Below are 26780 nucleotides of genomic sequence, written 5' to 3'. Positions count from 1 at the left end.
AAAACTAGAACAAGGAGAACAAACATTTTCATACATATACATAGTTCTAAAATACATATTTTAAATATATATTAATCTTTTGGAATTTTAATTTATTTTATTTTTTATAAAAAAATTTAAATCTTATGTCAAATTTTATTGTGTTCTTTGTTTTGATGAACTTAATAAATATTTAATTTATTTCACCGCTTTTATGCTGTGTAATTAATTTTAGTTTTATTGTTTTTTATATATTAAATAAAAACAAAAACAAAAAGAACGAATTAATGCCTTTTTATTGCCACCATATGTTTGACTGATCTGAAATAATGTTGCTTTAGTTCTATGTTTTTTTACATATTTTTCTTTGCTTGGCTCTCTTAAGAATATGCTGATGATCGTCATTAGTGGGTGTCATACATGGGCGAAATACACATTTTACGGATGAATTCGAATTTCATTCACATGGCGTTTTGTATTGTTGTTGTTTTGGTTTTTGTTATTTGTTTTTATTTTTCTACTTTGAAAAGTATAAACTTTTTCACAGTTGATGTTCGATTTTTTTCAAAATATTTGACATAAAGTGTTCTTAAATGTTGTTCATACATACCCTGCACTAGCGGGTGAAGGGTATACTAAGTTTGTTATTCGATTTGGAATTTCTGTAAATATGAAGTGAATGTAGTATAAGATTTAAGGTTTTAAAATCTGAATTTATTGGATTACAAATCGGTCGCCTTTCCAAATTACCTTAAGCGACACTTTTTCTAAACATTGAAGTTACTAGGGATCTTTACGTGTATCAAACCTTATCATTGGATAAATGTTTAAAGTTTCGTTAGCTCTGTTCCTTTACGTGCAAGAATCTTCAAGTTTTACCGCTTTTTACTCGAAAAGCGTTCCTTTACTTCAGACACCGTACAATTCATATGGGAGTAGTTTACAATTTTTACTACTTTTGCCGGTTTTACTATTTTCAAAAGTAAAGGAACAGACCAGTTGTAGGGCATAGCAAGGTCGCCCCCATTGACTACCAAAATTTTCACTTGCTTTTATTTTGTTTTTGGTTTATTTTTCTTTTCCCTGTGAAATGTCAGAATAAAATGTGCGAAAAAGTGAATGACTAATTTCAAGGAGACACTTAAAATTCATTTTAGGAAAAGAGAAATTTGACAATTCTCAAAAATAATCTCTACAAAAGTAAAACATTAGCGATATTAATACTTTCATGGTAATAAAGGTCTTATTTTTACACCTTTTTAATTCAAAATCCACGTTTCTTTAAAAAAATTCTTTAAAAAATCCACGTTTATTTAGAGAAAAATATCTTTAAAAAATCCACGTTTATTTAGAGAAAAATATCTTTAAAAAATCCACGTTTATTTTGAGAAAAATATCTTTAAAAAATCCACGTTTATTTAGAGAAAAATATCTTTAAAAAATCCACGTTTATTTAGAGAAAAATATCTTTAAAAAATCCACGTTTATTTAGAGAAAAATATCTTTAAAAAATCCACGTTTATTTAGAGAAAAATATCTTTAAAAAATCCACGTTTATTTAGAGAAAAATATCTTTTAAAAATCCACGTTTATTTAGAGAAAAATATCTTTAAAAAATCCACGTTTATTTAGAGAAAAATATCTTTAAAAAATCCACGTTTATTTAGCGAAAAATATCTTTAAAAAATCCACGTTTATTTAGAGAAAAAAAATCTTTAAAATCCATGTTTATTTAGAGAAAAAGATCTTTAAAAAATCCACGTTTATTTAGAGAAAAATATCTTTAAAAAATCCACGTTTATTTAGAGAAAAATATCTTTAAAAAATCCACGTTTATTTAGAGAAAAATATCTTTAAAAATCCACGTTTATTTAGAAAAAAAAAATCTTTAAAAAATCCACGTTTATTTAGAAAAAAAAATCTTTAAAAAATCCACATTTATTTAGAAAAAAATATTTAAAAAATCCACATTAATTTAAAAAAAAAAATGTTTAAAAAATCCACGTTTATTTAGAAAAAATCTTTAAAAAATCCACGTTTAATTAGAAAAAAAATCTTAAATCTTTAAAAAATTCAATTGAATTTAGAAAGTTCCTCCAAATAATATCTTTATTATTAGAAAATAATACAATAAAAATAACAACAAACAACAAACATTATGATAAACCACTTGTTTTGTTGCTTCCATTCCCATGCTTGTAGACATTCCGTCGATTTATTTTTATACGGCTCAACGAGGTAAGACAAATATTCAAATCAAATGTCTGTTCGGTAGTGTCCTTCAATACTCTTCTCGATTCCAGAATTGCTAATAAGAAAACAGCTTAGAGCGGAAGTACTACATATAACGTGACGACAAACAACAGATAAAGAAACGAAATAAGCCGATACAGGACAAACAATGGGTAGGTATGTCGATTGGAGATTTGAAAAAAGAAACAAATTTCTTCTAAATTAGAAAATTTAAAGGAAAGATTTAGGAGAATGCAAAAAGAAACAATTTGATGATTTCCGTCTGAAAATGTATAATAAATTCTTGTTATTATGGTGTATAAGAAACAACAAGTATACTCTATGTGGAGGAAAAATATTTAGTAGAGAGGACACTTTAAAATAATATTGCCCGTTTATTTCTGTAGTAACAAATACAAACCTCGCAGAGAATGCTTTGAAAAAATTGCTGATTTGGTAGACATTTTGGCGTAAAAGTTACGACATCAATCATACACTTTGTGGTACCTTTTATGGTAACAAAAATATCTTGTAGAATTTGTAGGGAATGATTTGAAATTATAATCTCAAAAATACACCACCATTTCCACAATTCAAAGGAACGTTAAAAGAAGAGATTTTTATAGGCATTGTTGCGTATAAGTAACGACATCAATTATACGTTATGTGGTGCCAAAAAATATCTAGTAGAGGATGATTTGAAATAAAATTAATATAACTTCATAGAGAACAAAATATTAAAAACTAGTCGATTGTTAAACCACTATTTCCATTATTAAACGGAAACTAAAGAACATTCCTCCCTAGGCATTGTGGCGTACAAGTAACGACATCAATTATCCGCAATGTGAAACATACAAATAACCTGTTGAGGATGATTTTAAAGACGAGTAAGATTTATCACAATAAGATAAACAAGTAAGAAAAGCGTTAAGTTCGGTCGGGCCGAACTTTTTATACCCTCCACCACAAATTTCTGCCATTTCGGTGGATTAATGTGGCCACAACCTTCAAAATACCGAAATTCGGAAGGTACCGTTCTATGGGGGCTATATGATGGCGTAGACCTATACCTACAAATTTCTGGGGGAAAGTTTTATACGCCTAAAGAAGACTAAATACCAAATTTCAGCCATCTAGGTGTGATAATGAGGCAAAAACGTTCAAAATATCGAAAATCGGAAGATATTGTATTATGGGGTCTATATCAACACGTGGACCTATATAAACATTTTATGGTAGAAATGTTTCTTAGCCTCTGGAAACACAAAATACTAAGTTACAACCGATTCTTTGGTCAAATGGGTCTAATACATTCAAAATATATTAAAATGACGCGTACTTTATAAGGGGCCTTATGTGGGGCTATACCAAAACGTGGACCTATATAACCCAACTTTGGTAGGAATGTTTTCTGGCCTCTGAAGACACAAAATACCAAATTACAACCAATTCTGTGGTCAAATGGGTCTAATACATTCAAAATATATTAAAACGACGCGTACTTTATATGGGGCCTTATATGGGGGCTATACCAAAACGTGGACCTATATAACCCAACTTTGGTAGGAATATTTTTTGGCCTCTGGAGATACAAAGTACCAAATTACAACCAATTCGGTGGTAAAATGGACCAAATATCTTAAAAATTCCTTAAAACGAAGACGCGTCACGAGTCATTTTGTATGAGGGCTATACGAAAGCGTGGACCTACATAGCCCGCTTTCAATACCAAAAGTCCTACGTAAATATAACATATTTTCCCAAAATTTCATCAACCTACGTCAATCCGTTCGGACGATAGAGTGATTTCCACAGACGGACAGACGGACATGGCTATATCGATGTAGAATTGCACGCTGATCAAGAATATATATACTTTGTGGGGTCTACAATGATTATTTCGAGTAGTTACAAACGTAGTGACAAACTTAATATACCCCCATCCTATGGTGGAGGGTATAATAATATTCTTAAAAATTACAATTTTATATCAGGTGACGAACCTGCAAAAAAAATCGTTAAAAATTCAAATATTTACGAAATCCACTCGATTTCAACTGTCAATTACTTTGCGTATACGTCAAATGAAAACTCATCTGAAATCCATTGAATTTCATTTGACATTTAAGCAATGGAATTGACAGTTGAAATCGAGTTGATTTCGTAAATGTAAACTTTGTGTAACGGTAAGTTTACATATAACTAGATTTACTTTATCCAGTGGGTTTAAAAGGTCATACCTAAAATGTACCTAAAGAAATCCTCATAAAGGAAGTTAACCCGACAAATGGCTCTATTGTAAACATGGTGTAATTGACCGACCTTGTACACCTGTTTTAGCTAAATACGTCATTTATTTGACAGATATTCAATTGAATATGAAAATGAGCTAAAAGCAAGAATGTCATGCTGCTCTTGGAGAGTAGTACCCCGTTTGCACTTAACCGGATTTAATAAAACCACTGGGTTTCAACTGTCAATTCCATAGCGCAAACGTCAAAAAAATCCTCATAAAGAAGGTTAACCCGGAAAAAAGCTCTAAAGATAATCACCAGAATTGCACGAAGTAAAAAAAATATTTCATGGAATTTTGCAAAAAAAAAAAATCCCCAAAATTGGGAATTTCTAAAAAAATATGCTGAAACTTTGTGCTCTGCAACGCCAAATCTACAACACAAAACTCCTTGAAATAAAACAATGTTTGATCAGATTCGTACACAAACTGCAGGTATATCACTTTTATTTTATCATCATTCTTTCTTCCATTCAGTCTTTTTTTATTCATTCATTGAAATTTCAATGTCAACGTCATGCCAAACAAAAAAGCTCTATAACTGCATATTATTATCGGTAAAGAATTTAGTTTTATTTGAAGAAGAGTGCGAGTGCGAGTCTCAACTCCGGCATATAAATTAAATGATATTCGAAACTTCCTTGCCTGACATCATTAATATGTATTTTCGAATACCGAACCACCGCCAGCCACAATCTACTGATATACAATTTATTTTTTTAATTTATTGCATATTCACCTTCGCTAAGGAAAAAATGGAGTTTTACAGTACGTTTACACTATGCTAGATTTAGCAAATCCACTCGATTTAAGTTGTCATTTTCATACAATATATTTCAAATAAATCGAGATAATGCACTTAATCATCATATAAAACGCCTGTTAGACTATGAACTTATAATATGATTTAAACTGTCAATCCCATACAATATACGTCAAACACAATCCAATGGATTTACTAAGAACTAAGATTTATTTGACGTATATACTGTGGAATTGACATTAGAAATCGATTGGATTTATAAGTCTAAACGTACTATAATAGTGTAATAGTGTATAAACTAAACCAAGCTTTATTGAACCTTAATAAATCCAAAAAGGGAGCTACGTAATTCAGTTGGTTATGTGACATCTAACTTCACAGAATGACACATGTTTACATTTTGCCTCGATAACCAATAATAAATGGATTTTATTTGACGTATATGCAATGGATTTTGTAGTGTAAATCCACTGTATTCACTAAATCCGTAACAATGTAAACGTACTATAATTAATATATTATTTTAATATCTAATTCAAGGTCTACTTTATAAGGTCATGTAAATAGTACCACAACACGACAATATTGGTTGAAATTCTCTCAAGCTGTCAAAAATGTTTATTTATATGATTAATTTGCAATAACAATGTATTTGACATATTGGACGATATCAGCTGACCGTATCACGCTACCTTATAAATTGCATCATGAGCTAAATCTTTCTCACAGAGACACCAAAAACAAGTGTTTTGGGCAAATACGTCAATTTAAATGAAGCGTTTTAGTAAAACTTTTTTATTGTAAATCCGTCTCTAACACGGTGTTTGATCGAAAATTCTTCAAGCTGTCAAAATTTTTGTTTACGGTTTCATACAATTTAATCACAATAACAAAAAAATTGACAGATTGAAACCAATCAGTTAACCGTTTCCACCACCTTATTATAGTGCGTTTGCACTTAACCAAATTTAATAAAACCACTGGGATTCAAATATCAATTCCATTGCGTATAGGTCAAGCTAAATCCCCATAAAGAAAGTTAACACGGCAAGGAGGTCTAACGCAAACGGGGTATTATTTCATGGTTGACATTTAAATTAATCAATGTAATTTACTGAAAGCTATAATGTAAACATGCTTTTAGTCTTTATGTGGGATTTTAATCTCAAAAATAATAATACATCACGAAGGCAATTTCGATTGGAATTTCGTCAAGCTGTCAAATTTGATGCTTACGTTTCCATGTCTTATTATACTACCTTCTAATTGCACCATGAGCTAAATCTTTTTCACAGTGGCACCGAAAGCAATTGTTTTGGGCCAAATATGTCATTTGTTTGTCAAATATTCATTAGAATTAACAATTTAATGGTCTGTTCCTTTACTTAAAAAAAATGGTAACAGTGGCAAAAATGGTAAAAGTGGTTAACTGCATATAAATTGTATGCTTGTTAAAGTAAAGGAACGCTTTGCAGGTTAAAAATGGTAACCTCAGGCAGGTAAAGGAACAGAACTTAAATGACACATTTTCTATAACCTATTTGGTGTAAATGCGACTCTAGTATTGGGTTTAGCTGGTCTTGCTGAAAAGGTTCCTAATGCTAAGTTTACATTTACGAAATCCACTCAATTTCAACTGTCAATTCCATAGCTCAAACGTCAAATGAAATCTCATCTGGATTTCATTTGACGTTTAGCCTATGGATTTGACAGTTGAAATCGAGTGGATTTCGTAAATGTAAACCAAGTCTAAACTTAGCTAAAAACCTAATCTGGTCTTGCTGAAAAGTTTCCTAATGCTAAGTTTACATTTACAAAATCCACTCGATTTCAACTGTCAATTCCATAGCTCAAACGTCAAATGAAATCTCATCTGGATTTCATTTGACGTTTAGCCTATGGAATCGAGTGGATTTCGTAAATGTAAACCAAGTCTAAACTTAGCTAAAAACCTAATCTAGTCGTCCAGCACCTTACAGATGAATAGTTTTTCCATGACCCAAAGAACAAAGAATTTTCTCAGCATTTATGCGCTTCCTCTTCTTCGGCCTTTTAAAAACCAAACTATTTAGACTTTATAATTTTCTCTAATAACTTTTAATAAACTCTAATCTAAACTATTTTGTATACGTTTACTCACTATAGTCAGTCAGACGACCTAAATGTCATACAAAAGCTAAACCAAAATAAAGCCGACAGACAGACGACATATCTATTTAAATAATATGACAGAAATCGTCATACAATGGACGGAGAGACAGAGCCAGCATTCTAATTTTGTGCACTTATATTTTGTTTCTTGAGATGCTACTTAAGCTATCAACAAGAAAACAAAATAAGAAGAGCTTGATGAAAATCTCGTTATTCAATTTAATGTTCAGACAGAGTCCACCACCGGTCGATTAATTTAACGGATATGTAAATACACATATTTTTAGGTTTCGCGGAGAGAGCGAGAAATTTCAAGTTGATAACTTGAAAGAGTGAGAGAGGAAGGAATGAATAAATGACTTTTGATTTACATAAATTTATCAGATAATTTTGGATTTAATTATTTATTGTAATTAATACAGCAAATAGGTAATAGACAATATGGTCTTCATAATTGCAACCTTCAAGATGTCAAAATGTTTGTTTACGTTTTCATACAATTTATTCACAATAACAACAAATTTGAAGATCTAAACCAATCAGCTGGTTGTTTTACGCCACCTTATAATTGCATCATGGTTAACCCGACAAAAATCTCCAATGCAAACGTCGTCAAAAAATGAAGACAATGTACTTAATAACACTGTGCAACATTTTTATGGTAATCTTGTGCAAACAATTTGAGCTGACGATTTTTTGAAAGTGCAGACCCCAACGGCTAAAACCCTAGTTGGGGTTTGTTGTGTCAGATCCAGCTTGGATTTTATGGCCCCATCTAAACATAGTGTTATTCACAGTAAAGCATTTTGACATCTAGAATGATAATCAGCTGTTTTTGTGCAATATATACACGTCAAATAAATCCTTTTAACCCTGTGTTTACACATGACAGGACAGTTAACCTCATGTATTGATTGTCAAAATATCAAAACTTGCTTGTGTGACGTAGGCGTCCCGACAACTGCAAAAACAGTTGTTTTCCGTTCACATATTTTGTTTTTGTTCATGTTCTTTTGTTTTCAACACATTTCAATTATTATCTCACACATTTTTATAAAAAATGTAAACAATTTGTTAACCCGACTGTCTATGAGAAAATGATGGACAGCTGGGAGACAAACGGCAAATGTATTTATCAGAGTTGTATTTTAAGACAAACTGTCTGGTGTAAACGCCTAGTAAAGAAAGTTACCCGGCAAAAAGCTACAATATAAACAGGCTATCAATTTATATCGGACTCCAAAGCCGAAGGTCACACTAGAGTGGTTTCGTGAAGCAAATTGAGTTAATTAAGGCGTGCTTAGATCGAGTTCTCCAATACAGCAATTTCAGGATTTTAGACCCCGTTTAGACTATTCTTGGTTTAGCAAATCCAGTCGATTTATGTTGTGATTCTCATACAATATACATATGCTCTATTCCAGAACCTGCAAGAAGCTACTGTTTTTTACTACGATAACATTTTTTCCTTTATGTTATCGGAAAAAATAGTAAAAATTAGTAGATTCTTGTAGTACTGGAACAGACCAATATTGCAAATAAATAAAGATAATGCGCTGAATCATCGTATAAGTTCATAGTCTAATAGTACGTTTAGACTTATAAATCCACTCGATTTCTAATGTCAACTCCATAGTATAGTAGTATACGTCAAATTAATCGTAGTTCTAAATCCACTGGATTTTATTTGACGTAAATTGTATGGGATTGACAGTTTAAATCATAGTATAAGTTCATAGTCTAACAAGCGTTTAAATTAAGATTTACTCTAGTGTAGAACGCCTAATTTAACACGATTTGTTTTGCGAAACCTCTCAAGTGTGACCTTCGACAAAGCAGGTTCCCCAGATCATTCTTTGGCATTTCTTAGGATTATGTATATCTGATGTTGGCTGCGTCGTCTCAGATGGTCCATCCGTGGAGTCTAATTTTCGATGACTCGTTAGAGCATATCGACTGGAAACTGACACGCGTGATGTTTTGCTCCAAGGCGAATTTGTCTTGCCCCTTTTTATTCGTTTACCCGAAAAAACTTATGGGTACTTTACACGATATGTTTTTAACATATGGGTTGTCACTTTTTAAATACAAATTGTATATGCAAAGTGACAACCCGTATGTAAATAACATATCGTGTAAAGTACCCATTAAGCATGAAAGTCAGCCGCTTCTGTACCGAGGCCTTTAAGGCCTGCGTACATAAGCTGCTTTGCCTGATTGTCTTGCTTTGCTGCTTCATTTCTGACGTAATAAAAATAATAGAATAAAGACGAAATTTCGAACTGGGTTGCCATCAGTTGGAAATTGGGTCGGCCTTCTTTGTTCTTTTATTTTTTTATTGAAGCAGCAAAGCAAGGCAATCAGGCAAAGCAGCTTATGTACGCAGGCCTTTAAGCTGGTGGACTCCTTGCTTAATAGCTCATTTAGATTAGCCATAAATCATCAACTTGATTTAATAAATCCAGTACAAATCTCATTGTATTTAGATATACATTTGGAGGATTTATATGACAGTCAGCTGATTTTCGTTCATATCACAATTACCAAGGTAATGCATCAGCCCATCTGATCGAAACGTCAAAAGAAGTTGAATTCGTCTCTAAAAACATACGGCAAATTACAAATTTATTGTTCAATATTGAAAATGTTAGCACATTATGCTACTAATGCTAACTAATGAGCACAAAAATAATTACTTTATCATTTAACCCCAGTTTATGTATTTCGAAACGAAAATGTGTGCGCATGAAAGACACCCAAACTTTAGTTTTTGAAATATTATTTCATTTGCCTTTGCTTCAAAACAAAAATAAAATTTGAAATACACACTCAAATTTGGTAGTTTTTCTTCCGCATTCGTTTTCTTATCGTCATACATAAACAGGCTCTTAGACACCGTAAATATTAGTCTTGGCTGATTAAAATCAACTTTGTATATCAAAGCAAATTTAATTTTGTTCGCATTATTTACAAATTTTGACATTTTAAATTATTTATGGTTGTTGCAATTCACCGATGCATCTACCTTGTTTCTTGTGCCAGCTTGCAACTTTTTGTATTTTCTAGCAACATGTTGCAAAAAAACAGAGTTGTGTACGAGGATTTATGCCGGATTTAAAACAAATCCACTCAATACGAGGATTTATTTTTGTATGGGAAATCTGGTCCATTTTGTCCGGATTTAGCAAATAAAACCTAATAATGCGCTAAATCCAGCTAATGACGTCATATATAAATGGCCTATAAGCAGTGTTGCCGAATTTGCTGATTTATCGTCATTTTGACGATTTTTTGGCCCAAAATTGAAAAATGACGATTTGACGATTTTGTGGTCCAAAATGACGATTTTTCACGTAATCCAGAATTTCATGAAATAAAAGACGACAACAACATTTTGACCAAAGTTTCACGAAAGATTTTAAGGAAGCCAATGTTTCAAATTCGATTGTTGAGCTTTTTTATTGTTTTATAGCAATTTCCAGACGGATTGGCTATATTTAGGCACATATCTGGCATATCTAGGTACAGGCATTTCATATTTTTTGCCCCACATTCAAATTACATGAGTTGAAAATTTTCGTTTAGTCCCAATTTACATTAGGCGAGTTTACTTGCGGCAATTGTCAGTTTGTTGGTGAGAGAGGGTGCTGAGAGGCAAAGGGTTACCATATGCCTCACCTCTCTCTCCTACAAAATGACAATTGCCGCAAGTAAACTCGCCCAATGTAAATTGGGACTTAGTTTTGGTAATGGATGAAAATCTTCTTTAAAAAAACTATTAATTATATATATTTTGCTATAAAAAAAATATGATTCCAGCTTTATGCCCTCTTTAAGCTGTCAGCCAGTTTTGAATGACTGCCCAGTTTTCGACTGCCCAACAACCAAAATGTACGTGTACGGACAAACATGGACGGTCACAATGTCAAGCAATCGATATTTGAGCTAACCCTGCGTTTACAAAATACAGGACAGTTGACTTCATGTATTGATTGTCAAAAACCCAAAACTTGCCAGTTGTAAAATTATGAATGAAAATCATAGATTTCCTTTTGTTTTCCGTTCGCATATTTTGTTTTTGTACATATTCTTTTGTTTTCAACACATTTAAATTATCATATCACTTCTTTTTTACGAAAATGTCAAAAATTTGTTAACCCGGCTGTCTGTGAAAAAATGATGGACAGCTGGGAGACAAAAGACAAATGTATGTATGTGTTAGTCAGAGTTGTATTTGAAGACAAACTGTCTGGTGTAAACGCCTAGTTAGCTACAATTTAAAATGACAATGTGTAGCCAGCTGTGGGTTGTATATCTTATGTTGTCAGTCTCATTCACAAAAATATCAGCGAAAAACGGCATTAAACGGTAACCAAACCGAGTTTTGGACCATGTTGACGATTTTTTGACGATTTTTCAAATATTGTTGACGATTTGACGATTTTTTGACGATTTCGGATCAAAAACTGTCGGCAACGCTGCCTATAAGTCACTTCGGGTAAAAGGATAAGAGGCAAAGGGCAACCGTTCGAATTTTCCTCTGCATTTCTTCATTCTTTTATCAGAATTGACTTAAGCATAAATTCCATGTTTCTCGCAGCAACAAATCTAAAGGCCTGGGTACATAACATGGCGGAATAAGAAGGTGTTACATCGATAACAATAATCGGTCAATTTACCACACCAAACGTCAAAATATCGCATTACTGTGTATTGCTTGTTTACCTTTTGTATGTCATTTTATTTCCAATAATGCATTTTGACAACTAATGTGATAATCAGCTGTTTTTGCCGTTGTACCTGTATTATTGTGCCGTGGTACATAAGCAGCCTCGTGGCCTGGCTTTTTTGCCTCGCTTCTTTTCTGACAAAATAAAAATAAAAGAATAAAGCAGAAAAGGGCACCCTAGTTCGAAATGAAGCAAGGCAAGAAAACCAGGCGACTAGGTTGTTTATGTACCCAGGCCTTAAAGCCCTAGGTACATAAGCGGCTTGCCAAAGTGTTCTCGGCAGAAATCCACCTATTTCAAATGAATTCGATAGCATTTGAATTAGGTAGTACTTGGCCTTTAATCCTTTACATAAAACTGAGCGTGAAAAAAGCGGCGTATTTCATGTGTTTTTACCTTTAAAGTGTATTACCCTCATTAGCCTAAAGGTTGAGGGTATAAAAAATAATATTTCGGAGGGGGGCCGGGCACCTTGCTACTAAGTTCGGTCCGGAACTTTAGGTTTTTTACTTGTTTTATATTATAACAAAACTTTAGAAATTGGTTCAAGCTTTTTTGTCTTTGGAAGAAAAATTGCGCCGAATAGCATTCAATTTAAGGACATTTTACACGACAACAGATCGCTGACTTCCGATTGACTGATATTTGAATTTTGATATTTCTTACAGATTTTTTTACTTTTATGCCATTTTTTTTTTTTTTTGTATAATAATGAAATTTTTGACATTTCGCTCTTTTGCTAGATTAACACAAGGCGTATTTATATATGGTAGAAGTGTCAACCAGCTGTATTCTTACTTTTTTTAAATTTAGTTTTCAAAATGTAATATGGTCTACTCATGAAATTTGAAACTTCGAAATTTATTATCATAAAATACTGCTTTTCACCCTAATACTATGTTTACATTTACGAAATCCACTCGATTTCATATCTCAATTCCTTTGTGTATACGTCAAATGAAAGCAAATCTGAAATCGATTCGATTTCATTTGACGTTTGAGCAATGGAATTGACAGTTGAAATCGAGTGGATTTCGTATATGTAAACATTGTATAAACGTGTAATAAAAATTACCTACGAGAATTCTGAATGCGTTATATTTACATTTTGATTCAAATTTGTTCTATTTTAGAGGATTTTCAAAATGTATTTGTTTTCCTGAAAAAATTTTGGAACGATCCTATTATTCAATATTTTCTTTGACAATTAATTTTCAATAACAACAATGTTGTTTTTGTAAATTTGTCAGTTGTTGTAATTCATTCATATACCTTATATAAATTTGCCTTGGCTTAACCATTAAAATAATTAATATTTCTATTAATATTTTGTTAAAATGTGAAAACAATAATAAGAATTTTTAAAATTTGGTATTGGTCATAAATATTTGTATACAACCCCTCAAAAAAAATGTTTTTTCATAAAAATCAAAATCTATTTCTTCACATCTTCTTCTCAGTTGCATAAATATACCTTCTACTGTACTTGACATTTATGCAAATAATAATAAAACAATGTTTATTAAAGGTTAAATAAAAAACAAAAACATGGATTACCTTTTAGTTATATTTAAATTATATGTAGAAATATTTCTTGTTGATTATGGATGCCAATATCCACTAACATTTTCAACAAAATGCATAGCATCAATTTTGCATAATATTTTTTTTATTTTGTTGTTGTTACAAAATCAAAACACCCCAAAGCACACCTTTCAATTATAAGTTATGCACAATAATTACAATTTATAAGAAAATTACAGCAACAACAACATTGATCGTTTTTGATTTTTCTTTTCTTTGTCACACAAAAAGATTTGCACACATGTTTTCATATATATGTATATATTTTTATTTATTTATATACAACACATTTTAAAGATACAAATATTTATTATTACACGCTCATCTATTATTTTGTGACTTTTTGCTTTCAAAACACACACATTTTTTTAAGAAAATATCCAAAAATCACAATTTTGCATCATAAGACATTTTTTGGCACTTTATTTTTCGCGAAGAACAAAAAACGCTTGGAACGATTTTTTCAAACACACATGTTTTAAGTATTTTATTATTTTAAATGGCTATACTTTTTTTATTATTTTGTTGTGTTTTTATTGGTTTTACTTTTTTAAGAACTATTTTATTTTAATTAATTTATTTTAATTTTCCACATTTTATCTTCCTTTGCTTTTTGTGTTGCCAAATCCGACGACCGCCCGAAATTTTGTTTGCTTGTTTAACGTCCTCTTATCGTTGGCTGACTAGCCATTGAAAAAGCATCCAATCTGCTAACTAACAGTTAGTAAACGTTTCGAATATATTCAAATTATCATAAAAGCTTTTGTTTTCTCTCACTCTCCGGCACAGATCAGAATTTAAGAGATACACATAGACAGGGTATCCCATTTGATTCTCTTAGCATAGAAGAAAACAATAAGGGTGATACACTCTGGAAAAAATGTTGATTCAAATTTAAGAAAATAACTGTCACATGAGGGATTTTGTTACAAAAACTTTTTACTTTTAATTTTTATTTATTTATTTATTTATTTATTTTTATTATTTATTTATTTATTTATTTTTTTATTTATTTATTTATTTTTTTTTTATTTATTTATTTATTTATTTATTTATTTATTTATTTATTTATTTATTTATTTATTTATTTATTTATTTATTTATTTATTTATTTATTTATTTGTTTATTTATTTATATATTTATTTATTTATTTATTTATTTATTTATTTATTTATTTATTTATTTATTTATTTATTTATTTTATTTTATTTATTTATTTATTTATTTATTTATTTATTTATTTATTTATTTATTTATTTATTTATTTATTTATTTATTTATTTATTTATTTATTTATTTATTTATTTATTTATTTATTTATTTATTTATTTATTTATTTATTTATTTATTTATTTACTTATTTATTTATTTACTAGCAAAGTGCCCGCTACTTCGTATGCGGAAAGGATATAAAAAACAAATAAACAATAATAAATTATAATAGAAATGGCGAACACTGAAAATTTTATTGGACTTATACCAATTTTAATCAATATTTATTGTTATTTTAGTACTGTTCGTACCGCTTTAGTTCGATTTTCAAAAAGATCTGCCATATCTCACCCTTACATGTTAACAGCGATACCAATATTGCACGCCAATACTCACTAAATCCAAAAAATACAGATTCCAGAACTGTCCCTACACCCAACAACAAATTATGTGCTATTAAGTACTATTCGTATCCATAAGTACGATTTTCCAAAACTACCTCAATCCTTCACTTCACCAGTAAACTTAATTCCAAAAAACAGGATTCCAGCGCTAACAGTGCACTCTAATTCAAGTTGTACCATTTGGTATATTTCGTGCCAATAAGTACGAATTTCAAAAACTACCTCCACGTCTCAATCCTACACTCCAACCGTAGTCTTATCGAATTCCAGGATTCCAACTCTATCAATTCCCCCAAATACCCACTGTACCAAATTTAGTACCATTTAGTACTTTTCATACCCATAAGTACGAATTTCCAAAACTACCTTAATCCTATACTCCGACAGTAATCTCAATTCCAAATTTAAGGATTCCAGGTGTATTCGTTCACTCAAATCCAAATTGTACCAACTTTAATACCATTTAGAACTTTCCGTACCCATAAGTACGAATTTCCAAAACTACCTCAATCCTAGACTTCCACAATAATCTCGATTCCTAATTTCAGGATTCCAGATTCCAAATCCCAATTGTACCAAATATAGTACTTTTCGTTCGCATAAGTACGAATTTCCAAAACTACCACCATCCTACACTCCAACATTAATATCAATTATGAAGTTAAGGTTTCCACCTCTATTCGTTCACCCAAATCCAAACTATACCAAATTTAGTATTTTTATTACCCCATTACCAACTAACTCCATCTTACACCCCAACAGCAAGTTTAATTCTAAATTTCATTATTCCAGCTCTGTTCGTTCATCCAAATTTGGTACTTTTTGTACCCATAAGTACGAATTTTCAAAACTACTTCCATTTTACACTCCAAATGTAGCCTACGAAGTACTAATTTTCCAATTATCTCAATCCCATACTCTAACATCAATGTTAATTCGAATTTTTAGGGCTACAGCTTCGTTCACCCTAAATCCAAATTGTACCAAATTTAGTACCACTTAGTACTTTTCGTAACCAAAACAACTTCCATTCTACTCTCCACCAGTAGCCTTACTACAAAATTTCACGATTCCAGCTCTATCCGTTCGCCTAAATCATAATTGTACCAAATTTAGTATCATTTAGTGCATTTCGTACCCATAAATACGAATTTTCAAAATTACTTCCATTCTACTCTCCAACAGTAGCCTTAGTACAAAATTTCAGGATTCCAGCTCTATACGTTCGCCCAAATCGTAATTGCACCATATTTAGTACCATTTACTACTATTCGTACGCATAAGTATGAATTTTCAAATCTACTTCTATCCTACCCTCCAACTGCAGCCTTAATTCAAAAATTTCAGGATTCCAGTTCTATCCGCTCAACCTAAATCCAAATTGTACAAAATTTAGTACAATTTAGTACCTGTTGTACGGTACAACTTGTACCTATAAGTACAAATTCTCAAAATTGCTTCTATTCTACCCTCTAACAGCAGCCTTAATTCAAATTTCAGGATTTCATCTCTATCCGTTTGCCCAAATCGTAATTGTACCAAATTTAGTTCCATTTAGTACTTTTCGTACCCATAAGTAGGAATTTTCAAATCTACTTCTATTCTACCATCCAACTGCAGCCTTAATTTAAAAATTTCAGGATTCAAGCTCTATCCGCTCAACCTAAATCCAAATTATACAAAATTTAGTACCATTTAGTACCCATAAGTACGAATTTTCAAAACTGCTTCCATTCTACTCTCTAACAGCAGCCTTAATTCAAATTCCAGGATTCCATCTCTATCCGTTCGCCCAAATCGTAATTGCACCAAATTTAGTACCATTTAGTACTTTTCGTACCCATAAGTACGAATTTTCAAAACTACTTCCATTCTACCCTCCAACTGTAACCTTACGAATTTTCAAAATTGCTTCCATTCAACTCTCTAACAGCATCCTTAATTCAAATTTCAGGATTCCAGCTCTATACGTTCAACCTAAATCCAAATTGTACAAAATTATTACCATTTAGTACTTGTCGTACCCATAAGTACGAATTTTCAAAACTACTTCCATTCTACTCTGTAGCAGCAGCCTTAATTCAAATTTCAGGATTCCAGCTCTTTCCGTTCGCCCAAATCGTAATTGTACCAAATTTAGTACCATTTAGTACTTTTCGTACCCATAAGCACGAATTTTAAAACTACTTCCATTTTACTCTCCAACAGTAGCCTTAGTTCAAAATATCAGGATTCCAGCTCTATCGGTTCGCCCAAATCATAATTGTACCAAATTTAGTACCATTTATTACTTTTCGTACCCATAAGTACGAATTTTCAAAACAACGTCCATTCTACTCTCCAACAGTAACCTTAATTCAAAATTGCAGGATTCCAGCTCTATCCGTTCGCCAAATCATAATTGTACCAAATTTAGTACCCTTTAGTACTTTTCGTACACATGTGTACACTTTTCCTAAAACACCTCCTTATGTCAACCGTACCCTTTAACCTTGATTCTCACACAAAATTTTAACCTTCGTCCGTTCACAAAATACGAATTGGTACCAAATTTAGTACACTTTAGTACTTTTCGTACACTTATAGTTCGAATTTCCAAAAACCCTTTAGCACATCTTTCCTACACTCCATCAGTGACCTTCACTCCAAATTTCAAAGTTCTATCTCTACCGGTTCGCCAAATACAAACGGTACCATATTTAGTACCTTTTAGTACTTTTCGTACCCTTCCAGTTCGAATTTCCAAAAACCCAGCCTTATCTGACCCCTTCGGACCAAGAGTGATCCACACCCAAAATTTCAGGATTCTAGCTTCAGCCGTTTTGTCTGGGCGTTGATGAATCAATCAGTCAGTCAGTGAGTCAATCACTTTACTCTTTTATTAATATAGATTTATTTATTTATTTATTTATTTATTTATTTATTTATTTATTTATTTATTTATTTATTTATTTATTTATTTATTTATTTATTTATTTATTTATTTATTTACTTATTTGTTTATTTATTTATTTATTTACTTATTTATCTATCTATTTATTTATTTATTTATTCATTTATTTATTTATTTATTTGTTTATTTATTTATTTACTTATTTATTTACTTATTTATTTATTTATATTTATTTATTTATTTATTTATTTATTTATTTATTTATTTATTTATTTATTTATTTCTTTATTCATTCATTCATTCATTCATTCATTCATTTATTTATTTATTTATTTATTTGTTTATTTATTTACTTATTTATTTATTTATTTATTTATTTATTTATTTATTTATTTATTTATTTATTTATTTATTTATTTATTTATTTATTTATTTATTTATTTATTTATTTATTTATTTATTTATTCATTTATTTATTTATTTATTTGTTTATTTATTTATTTATTTATTTATTAATTTATTTATTTATTTGTTTTTTTTATTTATTTTTTTATTTATTTATTTATTTATTTATTTATTTGTTTTTTTATTTATCCAGCGATACAAATGAGAACATCTAGATAAACAATAAAGCACTGGGAAACCATCCAATATGACTATCTGAAGAAGTACAACTCCCAAGGCAGACAAGAGTGGTATTAGCGCCATTGCGCTCAGGATACTGTAGCCGTACGTTCACATTTACGAAATCGAGTGGATTTAAACTGTCAATTCCTTTTGCGTATACGTCATATGAAAACTCATCTGAAATCCACTAAAATTCATTTGACGTTTAAGCAGTGGAATTGACAGTTTAACTAGAGTGAATTTCGTAGAATAGATAATACGACATAAAACATGTGACCAGCGTATGCAAACGAAACCCATGATAGGTTGCAGGAGACAGTGTCGCTGACTTCCGAAAAGTCAGTTGTTTTGTTGTCATGAAACAAATCTCATGAAATTAGGCGTTCTTAGATCGAGTTCCCCACTACTGCAATTTCATAAAATTACTCTAGTATGGAACGCCTAATTTTATGAGATTTGTTTCATGATAACAAAGCAACTGACGTTTCGAAAGTCAGTCTATGTCAACCCCAATCCCCGTTTTTATGATGTCTTGTGAAAGACTGCCATGGATGCCGAGTGTAGTCTCGAAGTTTGGCACTTCAAGCGATACTGTTTGGTATCTCATTTGTTTTTCTTTACTGTCATGGCCTATATTAACAATATTTTTAAGTAGTTATACATTAAATGAAAAACCACCAACATTATGGAATTTACTAATATGGTCTTTATTTTTGTTAATATCTTGGTAACAATACTCAATTTGGACGTAGCATAGAAACGTGGCTACGTTCTCTTCTCTAGCTTATACACGTTTTCTTTTGTCTTAAATACATTGAAATCAAATTGTGAATGAATGAGTTTTTTTACAATATCGTTTATCGTTTTACAAATTTGTATGAGATAATGTTTCGTTTTTCAGAAAAACAAACAAAAAATAATAAATTAAAGCCAATAAGTTAAAGCCTGCCGGGCAAAATTAACAAAATTCAAAAAAATACTTAAACCAATGAGTTAATTATGATTGAGGTGGAGGAGAGTAATGTAACTCCCACAAGGCAGCACGCAACAAACTGAACTAATGCTGGTGGATGGACTGACGATGTTATTAATGATTGACACCCTTATTTTGTTGAATATGCTTAATATTGTATTCAACACAGTTACGGATTTTGGGTTCCAAACATTGGGAATATACATCAGTCCAGAGACCGCTAATTGGCAACTCAGCATCAGCCTTAGCTAGGGCTGTGGCAGCATCAACTTCCTTGCGCACCTTTGTATCAATGGCTTTGACATCATCGGCAGTGAAAAGGCCCAATTCAATGCACATCTCCTTGAATGAAGTAATGGGATCACGTTTTTGACGTACCTCTTGAATTTCTTCACGGGTACGATAACTGGTGCCAGGATCAGACATCGAATGGCCGGAATAACGATAGGTATTGGTTTCCATAACAAGGGGACCATTTTTATTTACATAATCAATGGCAAATTCGGTGGCACTGCGTACAGCCAAAACATCCATACCATCAACCCAAATGCCGGGCAAAACATCACCACGGGTATAGTAATCTGTATTGCAGGATGCACGTTCAGCACTGGTACCCATGCCGTAGTTGTTATTTTCGCAAACGAAAATCACCGGCAATTTCCACAAATAGGCCATGTTATAGGCTTCGAATACCTGGCCTTGATTGGCAGCACCATCACCGTACAGAGCCAAGCACATGCCACCATTGCCCTTGTATTTGCAGGCAAAGGCAACACCGGCACCCAAGGGAACCTAGCAAAAGGAAATAAATCTTTTATCAACGCGCTTTTGAGTTTAGAAATTTATTTATGTCGTCTTACCTGGGCTCCCACAATACCATTACCACCATAGAAGTTGGGCGAATACATGTGCATGGAGCCACCCTTACCCTTGGCACAGCCACTTTGACGACCAGTTAATTCAGCCAATACACCCAATGGTGGTACACCCATCAAATAGGTCCAGCCATGTACACGATAGGCAGAAATAATGTTGTCCACATCACGCATGGCAGCCTTCATGCCTGTGTAGGGAAGATAAAATTATTATGTATGAGAGTAATCTAATGGAAATAATATCAAGCAACAACTTACCAACAGCACAAGCTTCCTGGCCAGAATACAAATGACAGAAACCACGAATAATTTTCTCCTTATACAAATTACCAGCTGAGGTTTCCAAACGACGTATGGTCTGCATTTGTGTATAGTATTTAAGAGCTTCATCTTTGGTAAGTTTTACGGTAGTTTCGGGTCCTTTGTCAAGACGATGTAATTTGAAGGGCTGTGGGAAGGAAAGACAAAAGAGATAGAGAGAGAGAAAAGCATTTAGAATCAAAAATAGGTTCAGCTTTATTACGTCTTATGCATATGCAGGCCAAACATGGCTGCTGAAATTATTCTCAATATCTTCATGTGGATACACATTAGCCACGCAAATTATGAACTCCACAAGGAGAAATTATCGATGGATATATAATCCACGTTCTGCGGATAAATTATCGCAGTTCTGTGTATAAATTATCGCGGTTCTGTGGATACATTACCATCTTCTGTGGATAATTTGTATCCAAAATTGGAATTGGATAATTTTTATTTTGTTTACATTAGAGACATACGTTATCCATGTGAATTATCCACCACGTGAACAAATGTTACAGTATCTAGAGTAAATTGGATATATTCCCCCTAGCTTCATTTCAAACAAAACTGTCCACCTCTCCATAACCTTGGTTAATGTACAAATAAGTCAACTTTCTATTCTAAAATAAAAAACCGATTAAACTTGAAATTGTGATAACAAAGAAAAAACATTTCCAACCAACTACTGCAACCCCCCGCAAACAAGAGATAACATACAGTTAATGAACGCTGCTAAATATTCCAATCTTTTCAATTAGAACTATGGCTTCCTTACAACATTTATGGGAAACGTATGACTGATGACGTTCATAAGAACAACAACAAAGATATGTTAACAATAATAAACAAACATTCATAGTTATGGAAATGTTTGGGGGAGACGGGGGCACGTCTAACAAATTAGAGCCAATGACCTTGAATTAACAAAGCAAACAATAGCCGCTTTTGCGATTTTGTTACAAAAAACTTAATTTTCTACTACATAAACTTGAAACACCACACAAATTCTCCAAAAACATAAATCATTTAACTATTTTGAAACAATTTTCCACATGAAAAGAAAATTGTTTTCTAAAAAGTTATGTAACTTTTTTCTGTCGCTCGCTCTACTTACCCGTTGCACTTGCACTGTCGCCTCAGTAGCATAATTATTGGATTTTTGTGTTCCGGTTATAGCTGAACTCTGGAATAAACCGAAAAATGAGCTTGAATTAAAGCGTCCTCTTAGCTGATGAATATTATTACAACACAACAAATGATGGGCGCCACTAGTTTTTACTTTTGGCCAAGTAGAAGATGACACACAAACATGCAATTGTCTGCTGCTGATGCTAGTATTTTGCGGGCATTGATAACCTACTTTTTGTAATTGTTGGATGACTTTTGGTGCACCCCCAGTAGCTCGTGTTAGTTGACGCAACATATTTTCACAGAATTGGATTAATTTCACGAGTTTAGGCGTTTTGGTAAATTAGTTTCGAAGGAAACTCGTAAGGAAAATTCACAGTTTTCGCAAAAAGGGGAAATATCTGAGTCGCGTAACACCCGTCGTCAACGGCCCAAAACACACACAAATAAATTTAATGGCTGTGCAAAATTGTCAAAAGAATTGGATTTGCCAATCACATGAGAATCGGGTGCAACTTCTATATGGGCGTATAGCAACTGTGTGAAAAACTGAGAAGCATTAAGGCCTGCGTACATAAGCTGCTTTGCCTGATTGCCTTGCTTACCTGCTTCATTTCTGACGTAATAAAAATAATAGAATAAAGACGAAATTTCGAACTGGGTTGCCATCAGTTGGAAATTGGGTCGGCCTTCTTTGTTCTTTTATTTTTTTATTGAAGCAGCAAAGCAAGGCAATCAGGCAAAGCAGCTTATGTACGCAGGCCTTTAGGTCGAATTACCCAACCACATTCACCCATGGTAGAACAAGAAAAGGTAGCAGCAATACCCAGCTGACTGAACTGGGCTGTAGTGTTAGTGTCAAATTCCATACGACATTTTATATATGTATTTCTATGTTCGATGTATATTAGGGACATATATTTTTTGAAGAAAAAAATTATTCATCTGAAATAAAAACAATTTCCCATAAAGACTCCTTCATATCATTGACATGTAACCTCCTCCAGGTCCGAACGACATGCCGCACACTAAAACACCGCTTATAGAGGCGGTACAATATTTGTTAATATGTGTGGTATTTTGTTAAACTTGAAAATAATAAAGCCCTAATAAACATGTGCTTCTTGTTTTCAAAAACAAAAGATTGAAACAATTTCTCTTTTTTCAATGAATTACGAGCGACCCCAAACATTTTTGCAAGAATTCTACTTCCTGCGTGATATTGTGCATTTAGTGGAATGATATGGAAACATTCAAACTGAAAATCTAACGAGTTTTCATTTATGTTTTTCAAAATATTCAATCAAATGTGAAAAATTATTAGTTTTTTAAATTCCAATAATTTATAGACATTTCCTTATTTTGTTTAATTTATATTTGACACTAACGTTCCAAACAAAAACAAATTCCTTTGTGGTTGTTGTTCGAGTTGTATTTGTTGTAGTATTAACTTTACCATGGTACAATAATTCTTAGGTAGGCCACAGCTAACAGCTGATTACAATTTTTGTTTGTTATGGCTTAATCTGTCAAAACCGTGTTGACATGCAGAGTTGATATTTATTATTGATCAAAAAATTCAACTCTGTTTTGTTTTCATTTCAACATTTCGTTCTTCTTCTTCTTTGTTTACTCATCCGTTATCATTCATTAAAACAATTTTGACGTTTTAAGCCATAGCGACAGGGTTGTATTTTTTTGGCGATTCTCATACCTGGCCTACCTATGAATTATTGTACCATGAACTTTACCTTGTATTTGTTCTACCATGACATTCACCACATAAATTTCTTAAAAAATACGAGAACGGAGAAATGACGGAAATTGCAGAAACTCCAGCAGAAATGTCAAAATCAACGTATCAGCTATCGTATTTAGATTGTCCCGGGTCACACTAAGAGTAATTTCACTGAAATTTTGACATTAAAGTAAAAGAAAATGTAAAATCATGGTTTAATAAGAAAGGTTAGCCAAAGCTTTATGTCAATTTAAATTTTTTCATTCGAGTATGCCTAAAACTTCAAAACAATATAAACAAACTGTGTATGTGTGTGTGGTGTTTGAATAATATGCCAAACAATTTTAAAAACAATCGAATTCAATGATTTCTAAAATTGTTTTTAGACCATTTGTATGGAAGAAATTGGTGAGAGTTGCCTTGAAACAATCAGTTTATCATATTCACAACGCGATTATGTGGAGAAAACTTAACTCTTCATTCATTTTTCGCGTTTTTTATAAAATGCTCAAAAATGCATTGTAAACAAACAAACTTGTTGCTTTTATTTTGAAGTTTTAGGAATTCAAGAAAAACAAGGGTTCTATAGATTTTTTTCATTTAAATCTACCTCTTTACATATACCATGTGTAAAATAACCCGGTCTGTTTGTTTCATACGAATATTGCAACAAAGCAAAATTGCAGAACACAGGAAACCGTGTACACTAGTTTATTGAAATTATGTGTTTTTCTCAAAACAGGTGAAGTTTCATGTCAAAATTTCATTGATATTACTCTAGTGTGGCCCGGGACATACCAATGAACATGCTGCTAGTTTCTACTAGGCCAAAATTGTATGGGCGAAAACAGGAGAAAAGGGTGATATTTTGCGCTATTTTTAGCTCTGTTCCTTTACGTGCAAGAATCTTCAATTTTTACCATGGTTTAATAAGAAAGGTTAGCCAAAGCTTTATGTCAATTTAAATTTTTTTCATTCGAGTATTCCTAAAACTTCAAAACAATATACACAAACTGTGTATGTGTGTGTGGTGTTTGAATAATATGTCAAACAATTTTAAAAAACAATCGAATTCAATGATTTTTAAAATTATTTTTGGAACATTTGTATGAAAATAATTCGTCAGGTTATCATTGAAACAAGCATTTTAACATACCCACAACTTGATTATGCGGAGAAACATTTGTCCTTCATTCATTTTTCGCGATTTTTATAAAAGCTCAAAATTGGTGTTGTAAACAAACCCACTTGTTGCTTAATTTTGAAGTTTTAGGAATTCAGGAAAAACAAGGGTTCTATAGATTTTTTTCATTTAAATCTACCTCTTTACTTATACCATGATTTTTACCATTTTTTACTCGAAAAGCGTTCCTTTACTTCGGACACCATACAATTCATATGGGTGCTGTTCACAACTTTTTCTAATCATTTGTATGGAAGAAATTTTTCCGTTTTGCATTGGAACAAACATTTAATCATATCCAATATCGATTATGTAGAGAAACCTTGACACTTCATTCACTTTTCGTTTTTTTTTTTTTTTTTTGTGAAATGCTCAAAAAAAGATATTAAAGTAGAAACACAATGGATTTTTAATTTAATTAATCGAGCTTTTTATGACCTACGAAGATTACATTGAAAAATTGATATCTAGCGAAGTCCTACACATATTTGACATTTTGTTTTTACAGTTCATTTGACACAACACAATCAATGTTAACAATAGCAATAGCTGGTGACTTGCTTGTTTTCATTTTATATTACATTTTTCCGATAAATAATAACAAAAATTATACGATGTTTGAGGAAAAATTAATAATGTGCAAAATACTTTTTTGTTTACCCAACACATATGATCGCCGGTGCCAAAAATGACACGCTTCGATGTGTGTTACCAAAAAAAAAGCGGCATGATAAAGCAATAATTTTGACATTTGAAAGCAAGCAAAGGGCTGTCAATTTCTTAACAGTAGGGATGCATAGATGAAATCAGAGATGAAATACTTTCCTTTTCTTTGCATTTGTCCATAAGTACCCAGCAAAAAATTTGGAAGTAGTGCAATGTAGAGTTATGATTTCAATACATCTTTCGATGCAGTCCACACGGAGTTATGAAAAATGCACTCCGCCCGATACATTTTAGATGCACTCGCTTAAAGATCCCTAACCAAGCCAATTTATTTGATCCCTAGTCTTTTTTCTGAACACAAGAAAGAGTGTCTAAAATTATAAGAATTTGTTTTAAAAATAAAGAAATACAAACTAAAGTTATGCTATGTTTACATTTACGAAATCCACTCGATTTCATATGTCAAATCCATATGTTAAACGTCAAATGAAATCCAATGGATTTCAGATGAGATTTCATTTGACGTTTGAGCTATGGAATTGACAGATGAAATCGAGTGGATTTCGTAAATGTAAACTTAGCATTACGAACATTGCTGTAATTCACCAGACGCAAGTTATTTTTGAAGTGGAGTTGAAGTTTTTTTTAGAAATCTGAACTGGAGTAGGAGGAAAAATAAAAAACCATTTGGATGATGAAGCAAACTCAGTTACGATCAAATTTAATGGAGAGTTTTTTATAATTTGTGTTAATGTAATAAAGTTAATATTCTTGTTTTACACGAATAAGCAATGTGTTTTATTTATTTTGGGATATTTGCAATGACTTGCATTTTATAGCATCTTTAGGCCTCATTTAAATTCAATCCAAAACACTACATCAAAGACTGTGATTTGGATCGAAAATGGAGTGCATCCTAGCTGTGTGCCGTGGAAGTAAAATGAAGTGCATCCTAGCTGCGCGCTCTCTTGTAAAATTCATAGGTGAATTCATAGGAAAAGATGTACTCCAGCGGCAATTGTTCTGGTGATTTAACTGC

The 26780-nt window shown here is 31.9% G+C and overlaps 2 protein-coding genes across 3 annotated transcripts in view; both read right to left on the bottom strand.

Moving 5' to 3' along the window:
* Positions 1-14451, bottom strand: part of Proc-R (Proctolin receptor) — a 148374-nt gene extending 133923 nt beyond the window's left edge. The window contains exon 1 of one of the 2 annotated variants that reach the window (XM_073979253.1): positions 13709-14451. The gene's annotated coding sequence lies outside the window, so the exon portion shown is untranslated. The remainder of the gene's footprint in view (positions 1-13708) is intronic. The other variant, XM_073979252.1, reaches the window with a different exon arrangement.
* A 5104-nt stretch (positions 14452-19555) lies between these two features.
* On the bottom strand, positions 19556-22697 carry LOC141399895 (pyruvate dehydrogenase E1 component subunit alpha, mitochondrial-like). The gene is made up of 5 exons (XM_073979251.1): positions 22387-22697; positions 22141-22209; positions 20979-21168; positions 20706-20908; positions 19556-20637 (listed from the first exon to the last, which is right to left on the bottom strand). Exons 1-5 carry the CDS (start codon positions 22447-22449, stop codon positions 19960-19962), a joined length of 1203 nt encoding a protein of 400 aa, XP_073835352.1. The 5' UTR covers positions 22450-22697; the 3' UTR covers positions 19556-19959.
* Between the last annotated feature and the right edge of the window lie 4083 nt (positions 22698-26780).

Source organism: Musca autumnalis, unplaced genomic scaffold (assembly GCF_047663935.1).
Source record: "Musca autumnalis isolate F117 unplaced genomic scaffold, ASM4766393v1 scaffold_3, whole genome shotgun sequence".
Lineage (NCBI taxonomy): Eukaryota > Metazoa > Arthropoda > Insecta > Diptera > Muscidae > Musca > Musca autumnalis.
Note: the sequence above shows the minus strand (reverse complement) of the source record. Positions and strands in the feature narration are given on the sequence as shown.

Excerpts from the sequence above, each read along its gene's own strand:
- LOC141399895 (XM_073979251.1), bottom strand. The coding sequence starts at position 22,449 with ATGTTGCGTCAACTAACACGAGCTACTGGGGGTGCACCAAAAGTCATC. Across the intron at positions 22,210-22,386 it reads TCATCCAACAATTACAAAAA|AGTTCAGCTATAACCGGAAC; the intron begins GTAGGTTATCAA and ends GGTTTATTCCAG. Across the intron at positions 21,169-22,140 it reads CGACAGTGCAAGTGCAACGG|CCCTTCAAATTACATCGTCT; the intron begins GTAAGTAGAGCG and ends TCCTTCCCACAG.